This window comes from Sceloporus undulatus, chromosome 6 (assembly GCF_019175285.1).
Source record: "Sceloporus undulatus isolate JIND9_A2432 ecotype Alabama chromosome 6, SceUnd_v1.1, whole genome shotgun sequence".
NCBI classification, from domain to species: Eukaryota; Metazoa; Chordata; class Lepidosauria; order Squamata; family Phrynosomatidae; genus Sceloporus; species Sceloporus undulatus.
Window position 1 is genome coordinate 118170325 of NC_056527.1, and position 18591 is coordinate 118188915.

At 45.3% G+C, this 18591-nt stretch overlaps 2 protein-coding genes across 4 annotated transcripts in view; one reads left to right on the forward strand and one right to left on the reverse strand.

The window, feature by feature from the left end:
• Positions 1–902: 902 nt before the first annotated feature.
• Positions 903–14630, reverse strand: LOC121934099 (diamine acetyltransferase 1-like). The gene is made up of 6 exons (XM_042474159.1): positions 12265–14630; positions 11189–11243; positions 6907–6990; positions 6349–6450; positions 3292–3332; positions 903–1228 (listed from the first exon to the last, which is right to left on the reverse strand). Exons 1-6 carry the CDS (start codon positions 12613–12615, stop codon positions 1052–1054), a joined length of 810 nt encoding a protein of 269 aa, XP_042330093.1. The 5' UTR covers positions 12616–14630; the 3' UTR covers positions 903–1051.
• Positions 14631–14804: 174 nt separating this feature from the next.
• Positions 14805–18591, forward strand: part of SAT2 (spermidine/spermine N1-acetyltransferase family member 2) — a 6847-nt gene continuing 3060 nt past the window's right edge. Inside the window, exons 1-2 of one of the 3 annotated variants that reach the window (XM_042474163.1) lie at positions 14805–15386; positions 18127–18178. In XM_042474163.1, the coding sequence (XP_042330097.1) occupies positions 15258–15386; positions 18127–18178 (181 nt within the window). In that variant the 5' untranslated portion in view covers positions 14805–15257. The remainder of the gene's footprint in view (positions 15387–18126; positions 18179–18591) is intronic. The other 2 variants (XM_042474164.1, XM_042474162.1) reach the window with 2 other exon arrangements.

The following is an 18591-nucleotide window of genomic DNA, read 5'->3' on the forward strand; positions in this document are numbered from 1 at the left end:
CACACACACATATATATATATATATATAATTTTCCCCAGTTGAGGTCAGGATTCAGGGAGCTGTAGTCCAAAAAGTTATTTTCCCAGACAGTGCATGGATTTAAGGTGATTTCAGGATGATTTGCCAGAGTTTGGAGTTTGGGAAAGCTACTTCCCTTCTTGGAGTCATAGGTTGAGCACTAGAGGATGCTAGGAGTTGTATATTGGGGATTCTGGGGGTTGTAATCCAGAACATGACTTGCCCAGGCTGCGCGTGGATTTAAGGTGATTTAAGAACGACGAGGAATCGAAGCACTGGATTTCACGGTCAAAGGGAGACGGGTTCAAGTTAAAGATTAGCCGCAGGGGCAGCGAAGGAGAGATGACAGTGCCATTTTAGTTACATGAATCTATGACGTTTATCACGCGGAGTTTATCCTGCACAGAAATGGGATTTAAATCGGGAAAATTCCACAAAAGCAGGGGGGTTTTTCAGACGACGTCAGGGGCATCCCACACAGAAAGTGGACAATCCCACAAAAAGCGGGACCGTTTTCAGACAGCATCGGGGGCCCTGGGCATTAATCTGACATTAACTTGAATTTCCCAAAAGTAAAAAGCAGATGATTTTGTCCACTTTCTGTGTGGGTTAATGTCAGATTAATGCTCAATGCCTCCAATGTGTCTGAAAACAATCCCGCTTTTGTGGATTTTTCCGGGATTTATATCCCGTTTCTCCATGTGATAAACTCCTTTGGTGGACCTTCCTCTTGCAAATCCTGGATCCAATGAATCTAAATGTGGGTGCAAATACTGAATCTAAAAAGAAGAGGACATGACTGGGGATTTAATCCTGATGGAACTGTCTTTCTTCTGGACTCATAGTACAGGCTGGTCTCAGTCGTTCCATGATGAAGAATCAAGGCACTCTGCACATGCTCTGGGAACCATCCCCTTTTTATTTTACTTTATTTTGGGCCGCCATACAAAAAGTTTCAGGGTGGCTCTGAAAACCCCCAGCCGTCCCTCCCTCCCACAGGCCAGGCCCAGAAATCGCACCTGGAGCTCCTGGTTAGATTTTGCCTGGAGCTGCCATTTTGTGCAGGACGTCCTCATAAATCCGAAGGAGGTTCCAGCCATATTTGTCCGTCAGGTTCTTTCCTCCCCATCGGTGGAGGAACCTTATGTTTTCCTGCTTCTCGGAGGACGCGTGCATACGGATTTCGTTGCACCCGTGACGCCAAGCAGACTGAGGGAAAACGTAAAAAGGGGAATTCAATTGCTGAAGAAATTCATTTTTACTCAGGGCTCCCCGCTTTCAGCTGGTGTGAAATTAACCAGCCGGCCCCAACACTGGCTAAAAGGGAGATTTGGCCTGAGATCCAACAATGCTTCAGCATTGCATAAATATTACAGTTGGCCCTTCTTATACATGGATTTTTTATACACGGATTCAAGCATCCACGGTTTGAAAATGTTCAAAAAAAGTATAAATTTCAAATATCAAACCTTGATTTTCCATTTTTTATAAGGGACACCATTTTGCTATGTCATTATATTTAATGGGACTTGAGCATCCACGGATTTTGTTATCTGCAAGGGATCTTGGAACCAAACCCCAGTGTATAACAAGGGTCCACTGTACATTACACTTCCACTTATGTTGCAACGTAACGCAGCAGCAAGATGCAAGGGACGTTTGCATGCAAGTGTGTGAATTTTATTGCAATGGCAATAGCAAGTACATTTCTATACTGCTTATCAGTGCACTTCAGCACTCCCTAAGCGGTTTACAATGTGTAAGCTTATTGCCTGGATGATGCACGCACCTGTTACCCAAAATGCCAGGATCCTCTGAGTGAGGGCACCCACAGTTAATATGTGATAGGGGTATAGCCTGTATATCTTGGTTCGGAGAAAGAGAAATCCAGAACAGTGATGCCACTGTCTGTGTCCGCTCCGGATAAAGAAGCTACCCAGTAATGGCATCACTAGGGTTGGTGTCACCCAATGTAGGTCCCCATAAAGGGCTGCCAGGGGGTGGCTACACTTTACAGTCGTCCCATTGTTTGTGCGGACTTCAAATTTGCATCCCTCACTTAATCTCAAGGGGCAAACGGAGGGACGTAAAACTGGATGTGCACCCATGGTATGTGTCCACCGGTGCCCACAGGGGCGCACCACCATTCAAGTCAATAGGGCTTGAATATTAGAGGATTTCCATTTTCATGCGGGGGGGGGGGGTCTGGAACGGATCTCCCACAAAAACGGAGGGGTGACTGTACTTCCCTCTCATTACCTGGTTTGACTGACCCTTGGCCATGCAGCCGCCATGTGGTCAGACCACTGATGTGGGCAGTGCTGCATCTCTGGATGTCCAGTTTTGGGTCTGGTGTGGCTGCTGGACAAGAAAAAAAAGGAGGCCATGCACTTTCCTGCTTGCCCAGGGGCCGCGCCACTTTTACTGGGGGTGCTGTCCCGCCAACTGTATACACATGCATTGGCGTGTCACCCAGCACAGTCCGTCACACCCTCCTAATGACATGCCTGCTGCCCAGGCAATCTTGAGTCCTTCTTTTGGGTAAATGCGATATACAGTCAGCTTGTGCCAGATACGGGCTTTCCTTATGTGGCTTTCAGCTTACGCTGAAGCTGCAGTACAATTAAATAAATGGTGTACATGTCTGTGGTGCATGTGCCGTGGTGCGCCACATGGATGCAACCCATTGTTTTCATATGTGCATAAGTGGTCCAAAACAGATCCCCGCGTAACTGACTTTACTGTGGGCCCTTGTTAACTGCTGGGGTTTGGTTTAAATCGTGGATGCTCAAATCCCATTAAATACAATGGCACAGCAAAATGGTGTCCTTTAAACAAAATGGAAAATCAAGGTTAGCTATTTGGGATTTATAATGTTTTTTTTAATATTTTCAAGCCATGGATGCTTGAATCCATGGATAAAAAAAATCTGTGGATAAGGAGGACCGACTGTATGAATAAAGAGATCCCAACAGCAACAACAGGAACAACTGCTGCTTTGTTTGGGGGCATTCAGTTTAGCACCTTGAGTAGTCGCTCCTTTAAATTCTGGATTGAAATCCAAAGTGGATCCATTGGAAATACCAGAGACACCGGGAAGTGCTGTGTTTGTGTCAATATGGTCAAAGAGGCACATGTGTGCTACACAGAGACACACACACAGCATAAGAGAGGTTGGGAAATGTTTTGGACTACGACTCCCCGAAGATTGGGGGATTCTGGGAGCTGCAATCCAAAAAAAGTCCCTCCCTCCAGCTCTGGGCAGGACTCACCTCCACGGCTGTGTTATGGAGTGTCTTCCCAATGTGCCTCCCTAGAAGAAAGAAGGAGTCCATCATGAGCATCATAGCAACAAACTGCACTGCTGGGGATGCAATGTAGAAAGTGGAGCAAGCTTATTTTCTGTTGCTCCAGAGACTAGGGACCTTTCCACACAGGGCACAGAAGTAGCCTCAGTTTGCATTGGTCGATGCGTATTCGCGTTATATTGCATTGGTGTTCCACACCTGTGAGCTCAGAATACGTACTGACCAATGTGATATAACGTGAATACGCTTTGGCCAATGCATATTCACGGCTGGGTTCCGAACTGAAGGCAGCCGGCTCCTCTGTTTTGCGAGTGCGCAAAATTAGTGGATCGGCGGGATCCGTATTGATGGCCAGTGCGGAACCTCTGCTGCTTTGGCTGGTGTGTACATCCAATCCACTGGTTCTCCTGAAGACCACCGGTTACAAATCTCCCATGATGCTGCACTGGAATTTCCCCCTTCTCTTTCCGGTGGCCCTTTCCCCTTTTAGCACAACCGCTGGGGCTGGGAGCGTTATTTCCACTGAACGAGATAAAGCAGAAACCTTTTGTGTCCGGGGAGGGGGGAATGTATATGTATATGTGTGTGTGTGTGTGTGTGTGTGTATACACACACACAAACACACACAAAGATGTGTGTGCAAGCATATACATGCAGCATTACACTTTCAGCTGCTCCACAGCTTGTGTGTGTGTGTGTGTATGTATATGTGTGTATATATGTACGTATACACACACACACACACACAGAGCTCTGTGTGTACACATATAAATACGGCTTCACACTTTTGGCAGTACCACTATGTGTGTGTGTGTGTACACACACACATATATATAAACACTCAAGCAGACAGATGTGTGTGTACACATATAAATACGGCATCACACTTTTGGCTGTGGCACAGTGTGTTTTTGTATATATATGTCTGTCTGTGTGTGTGTGTGTGTGTGTGTATTTTAACACTCATACAGACAAATGTGTGTGTACACATAAAAAAGGCATCACACTTTTGGCTGTACCACTATGTGTATATATATATAAGTGTGTGTGTGTGTGTGTGTGTGTGTGTGTGTGTGTATTTATGTGTGTGCATACACACACACACACACACACACACAGACGGTGCATACCTCTTTCGTAAGTGGCTAAAGGCAGCAATTCTTGCGATATTACGCGCTAAACACTGACCTCATTCTTCACCCCGGAAGTTAAAAACGTTGCGCCCCGTTCAGAGCCCCACAGAGCATGCGCAAAGCTGCCGATGCGCATCGGCCAATTCACATTGTATTGGGCTGGTGTGGTAATCCAATCTGCACTTGCCTCGCTTTGCCTGAATACGCATTGGCCGATTCGCAAAACCTCGATTTGGAAGGCCGCCCAGGTGTGAAACAACAATGCGATATGATGCGAATACGCATCGGCAAAGCGTATTCAGAGAGCGCGGGTGTGAATGAACGATGCGATATAATGTGAATACGCATCGGCCAATGCGAACTGACCCTACTTCTGTGCCCTGTGTGGAAAGGTCCTTGGATACAAACGACAAGAAAAGACTTTCATCTTAACATCAGAAACAATTCCTTGAAGGTAAATGTTGTTCAACAAGGGAATAGACTTCCTCAGAGGATGATGGTTTCTCCTTTTGCTTTTTGTTTAAACAGAGATTGGGTGGCCATCCCTTTGGGGTGCTTTAGATACGTATCCTTGTATGGCAGGGAGGATGGAGGGCTACAAGGAAAGGAAGAGTTTCTTTTCCCTTGGTTCCTTTCATGACACTAGAATTCTGCATGATTAATGAAACCACCAGACCCTGTCTGATCTTGGGAGCTAAGCAGGGTCAGCCCTGGTTAGTCCTTGGATGGGAGACCACCAACAAATTCCAAGTCCTGTAGGCAACCTTTCAAAGGAATCACAGAATCATAGGGTTGGAAGAGACCCCAAGAAGGGCCCCGATCCAGTCCAACCCCATTCTGCCATGCAGGAACTCTCAAGCAAAGCATCCCCAAGGACAGATGGCTATCCAGCCTCTGCTTAAAGGCCTCCAAAGAAGGAGACTTCATCATTCTCCACTGAGGGAGCGTCTTCCACTGACAAACAGCTCTTACTCTCAGGAGATTCCTCCTAACGTTGAGCTGGGATTTCTTTTCCTGGAGCTTGCATCCATTGCTCCATTGTGTCTATTCTCTGGAGCAGCAGAAAACAATCTTACTCCCTCCTCAATATGGCATCCCTTCAAGTATTTAAACAGGGCTATCATATCACCTCTTAACCTTCTCCAGGCTAAACATCCCCAGCAATTCCCTAAGTCTCTCCTCATAGGGATTCATGGCTTCCAGACCCTTCACTATTTTAGTCGTCCTCCTTTGGACACATGGCTCCAGTTTCTCAATGTCCTTTTTGAATTGTGGGGCCCAGAACTGGACACAATATTCCAGGTGGGGTCTGACCAAAGCAGAATACAGTGGCACTATTACTTCCCTTGATCTAGACACTATACTACTATTGATGCTGTCTAAAATCACATTGGCCTTTTTAGCTGCCACATCGCACTCTTGACTCATGTTCAACTTCTACTTGGACTCCCAGATCCCTTTCACACATAGAAGTCAGGTGTCCCCCATATTCCTATATCTGTGCATTTCATTTTTCTGCTCTAAGTGCAGAACCTTACATTTCTCTGTGTTGGATTTCATTTTGTTAGTTTTGGCCCAGCTTTCTAGTCTATTCAGGTCATTTTGAATCCTGATCTGGAGTATTAGCTACTCCTCCTAGTTTGGTGTCATCTGCAGATTTGATAAGCAGGCCCTCTATTCCTTCATCCAGGTCATTGATAAAGGAAGTGACAAAAGCCCCTCTGAGTATTGCTTGCTGAAGAAAACCCCATGAAACTGCAGACAGAGAAGTGGGGCTTAATTAAACTATCGTTTGGGGATGGGTGCTTATTTTGTATATGGCAAGAAAGGCCCCCTCCCCCCCCAAATAAGCCATATCTAGCGGGGTTTTGGGGTTTTTTACCCGTACCTCTAAATTCTGGCATGACGTATAGGTTGTCCATATAGAGGTTCTTTCCTTTCCAGGTGCTATAGGTATAAACGGACAAGACGTAGCCGACGAGAGTGTGACCTGCAGAGATTATATATTAAAAATGGCATTTGCGTCTTTAATTCGACATTAATGGGGTCCGAAAGAAGGCTGGGGTCTATGGGAGAGAACTAGACCTGAGTTTCACAAAGTCACCCATCTCAGATTTACAGGCAATTTCAACATTTGTCCCATAAAAGGTGACACTGGTGAATCTACACTGCAAAAATAATGCAGTTTGACACCATGTTAAGTGCTGTAGCTCCATCCTATGGCATCCTGGGATTTGCAGTTTGAACTATAAATCCCAGGGATTTTGTAGGAAGGAGCTATCATGGCAGTTAAAGTGGTTTCAAACCACTTTATTTCTGCAGTGCAGATGCATCCACAGTCAGCTCTTTGGAGGCATTACTGGAGGCTGGCGTTCTGAGAAAACCCCTTTAAAGGCAGAAAAGAAACCTCCAACCCACTTCCGACCGACTTGCCCTTTTTTGTTACCTTCCTTGCTTTTTTGCTCCGGAGGAACTACAGCCACAAAACACTCAAATCTGGGCCGCTCACCGAATCCTGCTTTCTGCAGTTCTAAGGGAGAAGAAGGGAAAGGAAGGAAGAGAAAGGGAGTTGGTGCAATAACTACCCCAAGGTGTAGGTAGTAGGTGAAAGAAATCATGCACTCCTACTATATGGCATAACTACGCCAGCATAGGCAGAAACAGCAGCCATGAAGGAAGGAAGACCCAGGAGAAAGCCCTCAAAATCCAAAATCCCCAAACAGTCGATACTTTTATCGGGACAACTGAAAAGCACAAAGTACATCAATAAAGGTATCACTGTGGGACCCCAACACCCAAAAGGGACCAGATCTGGTCTGATCTTGGAAGCTAAGCAGGGTCAGCCCTGGATAGTCCTTGGATGGGAGACCAACAATGGATACCGGGTGCTGTGTTAGGTGATATTTAAGAAGAAGGAACCGGCAAAGCCACTTCCTCGCCTAAGAAACCCCTATGAAATTATTGGGCACATGCACCCACAAATAAAGCACTCCTGTCTATTCTTGGAAGCTAAGCAGGGTCAGCCTTTGTTAGTACTTGGATGGGAAGCCACAAATGAATGCCAGGTGCTGTTAGCTCTATTTCCGAGGAAGGAATTGGCAACACCACCTCTGCTCTGAGGATTCCTTGCCTAGGAAAATTCATGGGGTCACCATAAGTCAACTGGCGATTTGAAGGCACATAGACACATGGCGTGAGTTAAGCTGTGTCAGCCCTGGTTTGCATTTAGATGGGAGACCATCCATTAATAACCAGGTGCTTTGGCATGGATTTCAGGGGAAGGGACTGGCTAACTTCCTCTGAGGAGTCCTTGCCTAAGAAAACCCTCTGAAATTCATGGGGTCGCCGTATGTTGAGAGGCAACCTGAAGGCACATACGCACAAGGCATGAGACCCATCCAGTCTGGGAATCTAAGCAGGTCAGCCCTGGCTAATACTTGGATGGGAGACCACCACCAAATAGCAGGTATTGCAAGCTGTATTTCAGAGGAAGGAACTGGCAAAACCACCTCGGAGTATGCCTTGCCTGAGAAAACCCTACAAAGTTCATGGGGTTGCCATGAGTCCAGATGACTTGAAGGCACACACAAACACACACTCACACACACAAAGTACCTCTGTCTTTTGGATTTGGATTTTGGTTTTGCTACACATTGGCCAACACAGCCACCCCTGGATATGTTTGCTGGAGAAATAGGGTCCTTTGCACTGGCAGATCCTGAAATAAACCCTGGCATTGGGACCCTTAGGATTCCAATCCTGGGGCTCACTCCCATTTACACTTTAAACCAATTTCCCATTCGCCTTTGCTCCGTGTTGGTAAATCAGTTCCAAAAGGTCCATCGTTCCCACTATGAAAGTGGATCTTTTCATTATCCCCTTGTAACTGCTTCATTTTTGGCACGATTGGCGTCCCCACTAGTTTGCACTGCTTCAAAACGCATGTCAATCATCTGTGTGTCATCAGTGACGTAAGTGGCAGCCCAGGCATCCCGGCTTGGGAACTATATATAAATAAATTGATAGAAGATGTGACTCAGTGGTTTTGCAACTACTTGCAATCAAAGTGAGGAAAGTAGTCGCAAAACCAGTGAATCAAATCTTCTATCAATTTTATTTTATTAAAAATTGATAGACGATCTGATTAATTGGTTTTGCAACTGCTTGCTTCACTACTTGCAAGTAATTGCAAAATTGATCAATCGAATCTTCTATCAATTTTATTTTATTAAAAATGGATAGACAATTTGATTAATTAAATTAATTAATTAAAACAAGTAATTGCAAAATCAGTAAATCAAATCTTCCATCAATTTTATTTTAACAAACATCATGCGCTCATAGGTCACCCCACAAGCAGCGCTCAGGGGGGCATGACAGATCTACCAAAAACCAAAGAGGGATGGTCCACAGCCCTCCGCCATGAGTCCCTCTCCTCCAGAATGATGCAGTTCAGATCCATCGTTCCCATTTGCTGAACACATTTTGGAACTGTTTCTTTTCAAAAGAACCGCCAAAAAACTAGTGTCAGAAAAGAGCGTCTTTTTCTCCATTTGTCTTACTTCATCACAATTGAAACCAATCACAGTAGGACTGGAACCGGTTTCAAATGGGAACAACGGCCATATAAACCGATTGGCGGTTCACTTTAAATCATAATGGGAACGCACCCCTGGACTCCCTGTTTTGGCTCGGATCAGATGCGGCACGAAGGTCAGAGAAGAAAGCGTGCAGTTTCCAATCTGCCTCTTTGCGGCTGACATCCGCTCATCCTACACTGGAAATTATTAACAAGTCACATTTAGCTCCTTGTATTTGAAAAATGCAGTATCATCCTCCAAGGTCCCCTGGGGCTAGTAGGGCACAGGGCAGAGTTGCCACACCAGAGACAAGGGTTGCGTCCACAGGTTGACACTGCTTTAAGTACCATAGCTCCGTACTATGGAAGCCTGGGATATGTAGTTTGGTGAGATATGTAGACTTCTCTGGTGCCCCAACAAACCAAACGGCAATCTCAAGAACTCCTCACTATTGGCTATGGCTGCACTCTGGTGCATTTTATTGTTTGAATGTTAAGATAGGCAGGTTTATTTTATTTATCTTAATTGCTTGTATGTACAGTGCTGTGTAAATTTACAGCGCTTTATAAATAATGCATAATAATAATAATAATAATAATAATCTACACTGCAGTATTAGTGCAGTTTGACACCGCTTTAACTGCCGTAGCTCAGTGCTATGGAATCCTGGGATGTTTTGTGAGCTATTTAGTCTTCCCTCTCAAAGATCCCTGGGACTACAGCAAACTACAAATCCCTGGATTCTATAGCATGGGCCAAACTGCATTAATTCTGCTGTGCAGAAGCAGCCTAGGACATGGGAGATCAGGATTTAGGACATGGGAGATCTCCATTTCATGAACTAGGTGAACCTGAGCCCATTAAAGTGGTATCAAACTGCATTAATTCTCCAGTGTGGCAACAGCCAAAGTTGGGAAACAGGCAGCAGGGAAGGGGTCCACCCAAATCTCACTTGCCACCCATCTTGTCCCCCAGAAAGCTCCAGATCGGAGGTGGGATGCATGCACCCCTCCTGATGTTGCTGGACTGCAAGATCCAGCAGCAGCAGTGGCCAGGGATGCTGGGAGGTGCAGTCTGCCTGAATCCCAAAAGACCACAGAATTGCCACTACAATTGTTAGCACATTTTGGGACGAGGGGTGTCCCATCTTCCCAAAGAGAATGTCTACGATTGGAAAACTAAAGTCTAAAACAGTCTACTAAGCCAAGACTAGGTACTAGACCAAGAAGCAACCTACAGATTAGATACAACTGTGAACTAGGAATGGGAAGAATATTGGGAAATAAATATTTTATATATATATATATATATATATATATATATACACACACACACACACACACACACACACACACATATATATACACATACTGTATACATATACACACAAACACACGTTTCTCAAACTAGAGAGCCTGACAGTAAATATCCAGCGCTGATGAGAATATTTGCAGTTCAGAATCTATCCTTTACAAGATTTGCATGTCATTGCTTTGTGCAGAAATTTGTATTTTTTTACATGATACAGTTTCTTCCCCCCAAAAAAAAAAAAAAAAATATATATATATATATATATATACACACACACACACACACATACACATACATACATACACACACACACACATACATACACAGTGTTATTGTTCTCCACTGAGGTTTGGTTCCAGGATCCCCTGTGGATAACAAAATCCACAGATGCTCAAATCCCATTAAATACAATGGCAGAGCAAAATGGTGTCCCTTATAAAAAATGGAAAATCAAGGTTTGCCATTTGGAATTTTTTGCTTTATAAAAATATTTTCAAGCCATGGATCTTTGGATCTGTGGATAAGAAGAGCCAATTGTGTGTGTGTGTGTGTGTGTGTGTGTGTATCTGTTTGGAAATATTGTCTTCTGTGCTACAAATGCTGTTTGTTGCAGAGAAAATGCTGTTTTCTGCACAAAACTAACCCAAGTGAATTTTGTGAAAAAACAAGCCTCAAACTGTGAATAGTCTTTGAAAACGGAGCAGTTTTTTCTCAGCAGGAAGAAAGTGGCTAAAATTAGGCAGTGCTTCCTTAGAGGAGAAAAAGTGTGTGAATGATGAAATCTCTATTGGCGACTGACTGCCTTCTTTCCTCTTTGGCCATGCGCTCCTTGCTTACCTTCCACGTTGGTCCTGAGCTTCTCCAAAGGGACACTGTAAATGACCGCAATCTCCTGAAAAAGAGAAAGAGGCTTTTTCCAAAGTGCCCTAAAGACGCAGCAGTTCTGGCATGAGATATCTGTGGACTGATGTATGGTCCCAGCCCTTTAGGGGACTGTTTTTGTAGCCAGTCTTTGCATCTGCACCAGAGGTTTTTCAAAAGGAGAAGGCTTTCGCTGAAGCACTTGAGGCCAAATGCTCTCTGCTTGGAATATTTTTAATTACTGTAATTATTCTTAAACTTTGAGTTGTTTTCAGTTAATTTATAACACCAATGATTCCCAGCTGCCGGTTGCTTTATTTCAGAGGACGGAACTGACAAAACAATGGTCCCAAACACACTGCAGACATAATCCAGTTTGACACCACTTTAACTGTCCTGGTTCAATGCTACAGAATTCGGAGAGCTGTAGTTTTTTGAGACATTTAGCCTTCTCTATCAGAGAGCTCTGGGTCCACAATAAACTACAATTCCCAGGATTCCTGAACACTGAACTGGGGAGTTAAAGGGGCCTCAAACTGGATTATTTCTGCAGTGTGTTTTGGACCTTTGTCAGTTTCCCCTTGCCTAAGAAAACACTGTAAAATTATTGGGTTCACCTTAAGACACCCAAAAGATGGCCATCTATACTTAATCTGAGTTGAAGGCACACACAGATATGTGCCAACATACCCTAAAAATACCAGATCTCAACTGATCTTGGAAGCTAAGCAGAGTCAGCCCTGGTTAGGACTTGGGTGGGAGACCACAAGGGAATCCCATGTACTGGAGGCTCTATTTTAGAGGAAGAAACAGGCAAAACCACAAGAAAACCCTATGAAATTCCTGGGGTCACCATATGTGATGATGATGTTTATTATATGTATTTGTAATCCACTCTTTTCCCAGACCTGGGACTCAAAGTGGCTTCACAACATTTAAAAACAATACAACAATACAATCCTAGAGACCCCCAAAGGTCCTCCATCTCAACCCCATTCTGCCATGCAAGAAGACACCCAAAAGATGGCCATCTATACTTTTTGGCCCCTCACCTTAACAAGACGCATGATATCCTTCAGGTCTTTAGGGACAAGGGGACGCACAATGAAACTCATGGCTTCCTTTGACGTGTTGTCTTGATCCTTTGGAATTACCCTTCCTTCCTTCCTTCCTTCCTTCCTTCCTTCCTTCCTTCCTTCCTTCCTCTCTCTCTTTCTGTCCAGTGTGCAACTCCAGCTGCATGAACTGAGGTTTTTAATAGCTTGAATATCCCCTCCTTCCTCTCTTCTCCTCCCTTTCTCCTTCCCTTCTTCCTTCACTCCTCCTTCTCCTAAGAAGGAACCATCACGCCATCCAGAAGGTCCTAAGGTCAATCGCTGCCATTTCCAGGGAAAAACAGACATTTAATTGATTAAAAAATATCTTATTCTGTTCTCGAACTCAGGGCCTCAGACAGACCAAATCCACCTAAAACCCTTTGCAACCCTTTGAATTTAAAAGGAGAGGTTATTTGTACTTGTGTGTCTGTGTAGTTGCGTGTGCCTTCCAATCCTTTCTGTCTTATGGCCACCTTAAGGTCAGCTTATCTTGGGGTTTTCTTGGCATGATTTGTTCAGAGGAGGTTTGCCATGGCCTTCCCTGAGGCTGAGAGAGTGTGACTTGTTGCCCAAAGTCACCTGGTGGGTTTCTCTGGCCGAACCAGGATTCGAACCCTGGCCTCCAGAGCTGTATCCCAACACTCAGACCTCTACTTTTTTAAGCGGTCTAAAACGCTGGAAAGAATTTCATAATTAATGCAACATTATCAGGTGAGATATATTGTGTTCAAGAAGATCAAGGGAGAAAGTGCAAAGGCAGCTTAACGCTGAACGTCAAGAAAACCCAAATAAGGACCATTGAGGAGGACCTTCATTAGTTCAACCTGGAGAATGAATCCCCCCCACAGTCCCAGGAGCCAACTTCCCCAGGATCTCCCAACTGACCCCAACTAGGCCTCTCCTCTCTTTCCATTAATTTTCCCATTCCCTCTTTTAAAGTCAATCTCTCTAAAGCAGCCTCCATTAGCAGCAAAGTTCCTTCATTGAATCACTTCTTGGGTGAAGAAATGTTTTACTTCATCTCTTCTGGATTTCAGGGAATGATTGATGCAGAAAGGAAAAGGCTGGAGATCAGCAGTTCCACATTTGGACCCTTTAAAAATGCCCTCTGGACTTCTTGGCCACTGCTTCCTTCGTTAAAGTTTGCCAGGCTTTGCAAGGGAGAGAGATATAGATATAGATATGTGTGTGTGTGTGTGTGTGTGAAGGGTTAAAAGGCAGCTAACCCAGAAATGTTTGGATGTGTGGTGACCGTGAGCCTTTAGCACCCAGAGGCACAAGGGCATTCTGCTGCCTGCCTGCAGCAAGCCTGAAGATGAACAGGTGTCGCTTTAGACAAGGGACAAGTTTCCCTGTGGGACAGGAAGAGGCTGAGTTTGTGGGACAGCATGGTTTGGTGGCTATATAAACTCAGGGACTTCCAGTAATTGGTGTGGGTTTTGGGAGAGGAGTTGGATTGTGAGTTCTGTATAGTAAAAGTGGCGTTGGTTGTTTGGTTGCACTGTGTAAATAAAGAGAAGCACTTTGGGGAGCTTGGCTTGTCTGGGCCTGAATCAGCAGAAGCCTGGCAGCCAAGGCTGGAGAGCTCCTCTCCTCAGAACCTGCATCCCATCATTTCTGGAAGACCTCCATCTGCTGCCATCTTCACTGAGGGCTGTGAACACCTTTCTAAAATCATCAGCTACTCTGCTGTACTCTGACAACATATAGACACACACACCTGCCATAAAACCAGACTCCTGGTCTACCTCGCAGGGCTGTTGTTGTGAAGATTAGATGCAGAATACTTTGGACACCCAGAAGCCTTTGCTGCTGTTAAAATTCAGTATGGCAGAATTTAAATTAAAATGCCGCTGTCAAGAGCAGAATCTTGGGGAAGTTACTTTTTTTACTATATGGCCCCAATTTGGGGAAGTTACTTTTCTGAGTACTGTATATGTTTTTTGACTCTATGGGGATGTAAGAAACTATCGTCCAAATGTAATTCTTGTGGACTTACTTTTATGGACTACAACTCCCAGAATCCCCCACTGCCTTGCCAAGAAAAAACCCAACAATAGATTTAGAAACAATTCAAAGGCAAAGAACAACTATATATTATATTATATTTGATTATATGATATATTATACTCTATTCTATATTGATTTCAGAACAAATGATCTACTTCAGGCTCAGCGTAAAAAGAGAGGGAAATAGAAATAAAAAGAACAATATATGCATTCACAAATACAAAAGTTCCATAAGATGGAAATGACTTAAAGGCAAATAACTATATATGTATAGCTATATATATGTGTGTGTGTGTGTGTGTGTATGTATATGTGTATATATATATATACATATACATATACACACACACACACACACACACACACACACAAACTTTTCCTTCTTCCTAAATAGCCCTGGGTTCATTCCCTGAAATCCAGAGGCGATGAAATGCAGCCTTTCTTCCCCCCAGAAGCGACTCAATGAAGGCACTTTGCTGCAACTGGAGGGAGGCTGCTTTGATGCTTTATATGTGATACATGACATTTATTGATTTGAAAACACTCAGCATCAGAAGCAAAGGCGAGAGAAAGGGAAACGATCAGACAGAGAAATGCCCCTTTGCAAAGCGAAAGGGAAGGACAGCCAGGGCAGCCAGGAAGAGTGTCTCTGGAGCACTAAGGAAGCCAAGCCAAGCCCCCTTCCCAAACTTCAAGGAAGAACAACAGAAAGACAATCGATCAATCAATCAATCGGTTGCTAATAAGCAAAGTCCTCAACGGTTGCGCTGTTAGAAGGAGCAGATGCAGAAGTGATAGAAAGGGAGAGGAAGGAGGAGGAGCTGCAACGAGGATCGACACCGGATCAAGTTGTCAAAACGTGCCTTTAGCTCTTTCTTTCTTTTTGGGGGAAAGGGCTTGGCCAAACCCTGGCCCTGGCCCTCCCTTCCCCGCGAGGCATGCTGGGAGATGTAGTCCTCCTGCTGCCAGGGCAAGGGCAAGGGAAGAGGAGGAGGATGGAGCCGCCGGGGGCCTCGATCCGCGCCTGCCGCCCCGAGGACTGCGCCCAGGTCCTCCGCCTGGTCCGGGTGAGACGAGCAGAGAGACTGCAAGGCCCAGCAGCCCCACCTCTTTCTCTGGGAGGGGGGCTACCAATCCCAGTATTTTCCCTCAAGTCTGCAAAATCAGGGAGTGGGGGGGGACCTACAAATCCCATTATCCAGGAAACTTCCTTTTAGGAAACTACAAATCCCATTATCCTCCCCCAGTCTGCAAAATCAGGGAGTGGATGAAGGGGGCAGATAGCCAGAGCTCAGGAAGCTTCCTTTTGGGGGGACTACAAACCCCATTATCCTCCCCAGCCTGCAAATTGGAAGAAGGGAGACAGCCAGAGCTCAGGAAACTTCTTTTTTTTGGGGGGGGGGGGGGCAGGGGACTACAAATCCCATTATGGTCCCCCCTCTGCAAAATCTCCCTTGGGGTTGCCATAAATCAGAAATGCCTTGAAGGAACAAAGACAGCCCTGTTTAAGGTCTTGGAAGGGTGTCCTATTGAGGAGGGAGAGACATTCCAGATCCACATTAGGAGGGACTTCTTCCAGAGAGTCAAGTGCTGCTGGATCATGGGAAATAAATGCTGCCTCTTTCAGCGGAGGCTGGAGGAGGGCCATCATCATCAGTCAATGGGATGCATGGCAGAGGAAGGGGCTTGGGCTGGATCAGGGCCCTCCTTGGGGTCTCTTCCAAACCTAGGATACTGTGATTTGCTTTTCCTGCTCTGACCCTGCACTAAGCCTTCAGGATGTGGCAGACTACACCTCCCATCCCCAGTTCTGGCTGGGGATGATGGGAGTGTGCACTGAGACACGGAGCCTGTGTTCAGACTGGCAAAGTATTCAGAGCTGGAAAGAACTTCAAAGAGCGCCGTTCGGTCTCGGAAAAAGCAGAAGCTGCAGAAGCTCTCTCTTCTGCCAAATGCCAAATGAGGCCAAGAAGGAGATTGCCTCCCTCTTCCTCACAGGGACAGAATTAGCATGGCAAAACCTGGGAGTCGAAAGAAAAAATGGCCTGAGAGGCTCTGAGAGGCTCTGGGGCCTTTTGAAAAGATGATGATGATGATGATGATGATGATGATGATGATGATGATGATGATGATGATGATGATGATGATGATGATTCCACTTTTTACATCACTCAACTTTGAGCTTTTGGAAAGAAAGCGGAGAATCTGAGATGCTGCTGGCTTTGGGGCCTTTTCTTCCAAATCCCCCTTCTTTCTTTCTTCTTCTTCTTTCTTTCTTTCTTCTTTCTTTCTCTCTCTCTCTCTATATATATAAATCTGGAAAGGGAAGATAACCAGACTTTGGTTGCCATAAACCTGCTTCTCTTTACGGGGCCCAGACACAAAGCCTCGATCTTTTTGGAAGGCCGAACTTGCTCTTCTCTCCCGGAGGAGAGTCTGAACTGTGGAGGGATCTCCCCAGGCCCTGCTTGCCTGCCTTTCTTGGCTTTGCTTGACCTCAGTCTCTGCATTGATTTATCTCCTCCAAATACCTGCAGCAGCATCTGGATGATGGTTTGTTCTTAACTGCTGTTAGAGTTGCATCCACACTGGAGAAATAACCCAGTTTGGCATCACTTTTCAGCATCCTGGCTCAAGGCTGTGGAATTCTGGGAGTTGGAGTATGTTGTGGGCCCAGAGCGGAGCAGAGCTTAAGGAAGGAAGGCCCCACAACATACTCCAGCTCCCAGAATTCCACAGCCTTGAGCCAAGATACTTAAAGCAGTGCCAAACCAGGTTATTTCTCCAGTGTGAATGCAGCCCAAGACGTCAGGGCAGCTATTGTGGCTTCCTTGGTTGAGTCCATCTACCTGAGATGCCATACTCCTCTTTGCCTCCTGCTTTCCATCTTGGTTGTTGTTGTTGTTGTTGTTGTTGTTGTTGTTGTGTGCTTTCAAGTCATTGCTGACTGATGCTGACCCTTGTTGTTGTTCTTAACTGCCCTCGGGTTGATCTTGCCCCATGGTGACCCTGCGGGTGAGACCTTTCCGAGGCTCCCTGTCCTCCACTCAGGTCCTGCAAAGTCATGCCCATGATCTCTTTTATAGAGTCCATCCATCTGACCTGCGGCCTTCTGCTCTTCCTCCTTCCCTCCACCTTTCCCAGCATTGTGGTCTTTTCCAAGGAGTCCTTCCTTCTCATGATGGCTTCCAGGGAGATTTCTGGCTTGATCTGCTCCAGGGTCCATTGGTTTGTCCTTTTGGCCATCCATATGATCCACAGCACTCTTCTCCAGCCCCACATCATCTCAAATCCTTTGATTTGATTCCGACCATCTTTCTTAACCGTCCAGCTCTCACATCCATCCGTGGCAATAGGGAATACGATGGCTTTTATGATTCTGACTTTTGTGCTCAGTTGTATATCTTTGCCTTTTAGGATCTTTTCTAGTTCTTTCATAGCTGTCCTCCCCATTCTTCTTAGTCTTCTTCTGATTTCTTGACTGCAATCCCTTCTCCGATCAATGTTTGATCCCAAGTAAAAGAACTCTTTGACCATTTCTGTTTCTTCATTGTCTGGGTTGGACTTGTGAAGGTTCTCCATAGTCATTATTTTCCTTTTATGTTCCACAGTCAGCCTGCCTTTGCCCTTTCTTCTCTGACTTTCCTTAGCAATTATTCCAAGCCCACATTGTTTTCTTCCTTAGTAGTTGTTCCAGGTCTGTGAGGTTTTCTGATAGCATTATGGTGTCGTCTGCATATCTCAGATTGTTATCCCTTCCTCAGAGGTGTGTCTGTGTTCATGGTCTGTGTGTCTGTTTCTTCCCAGGAACTGGCAGAGTATGAGAAAACACCTGAGCAGGTGAAAATCAGCGATCAAGGTGAGTCTCCCAATGAGGGAAGCGAGTGAAACCCTTCCCCAGGAAGCTTTATACATATTCATGGACCAGGGCTCTTGGCAATCTGATGCCGTTCCAGAAGCCTCCAATTACAATCCCCATCAGCCCCAACCCACACAGCAGGTGGCTGCACCTGGATGAAGAGAATGGGCATTGTAGTCCGACACATTTTGGGAGGGCTGGTTGGTGGAGACCTAATGTTGTGTCATCCCTGAGTGCAATACTAGAAAATATGCCCCTGCAAAAGGGTTTAACATTCCTAATTCACAACATAGGAAAGACAGCTGAGCAAATGGGGCAGGCAGGGACCTCTGGGCTGTTTGTAACTGGTTGACATTGGCAGGTGATTTGTTATTCATTTTTGGAGGTGGAGTGCAAATTACTTTCCCATCCAT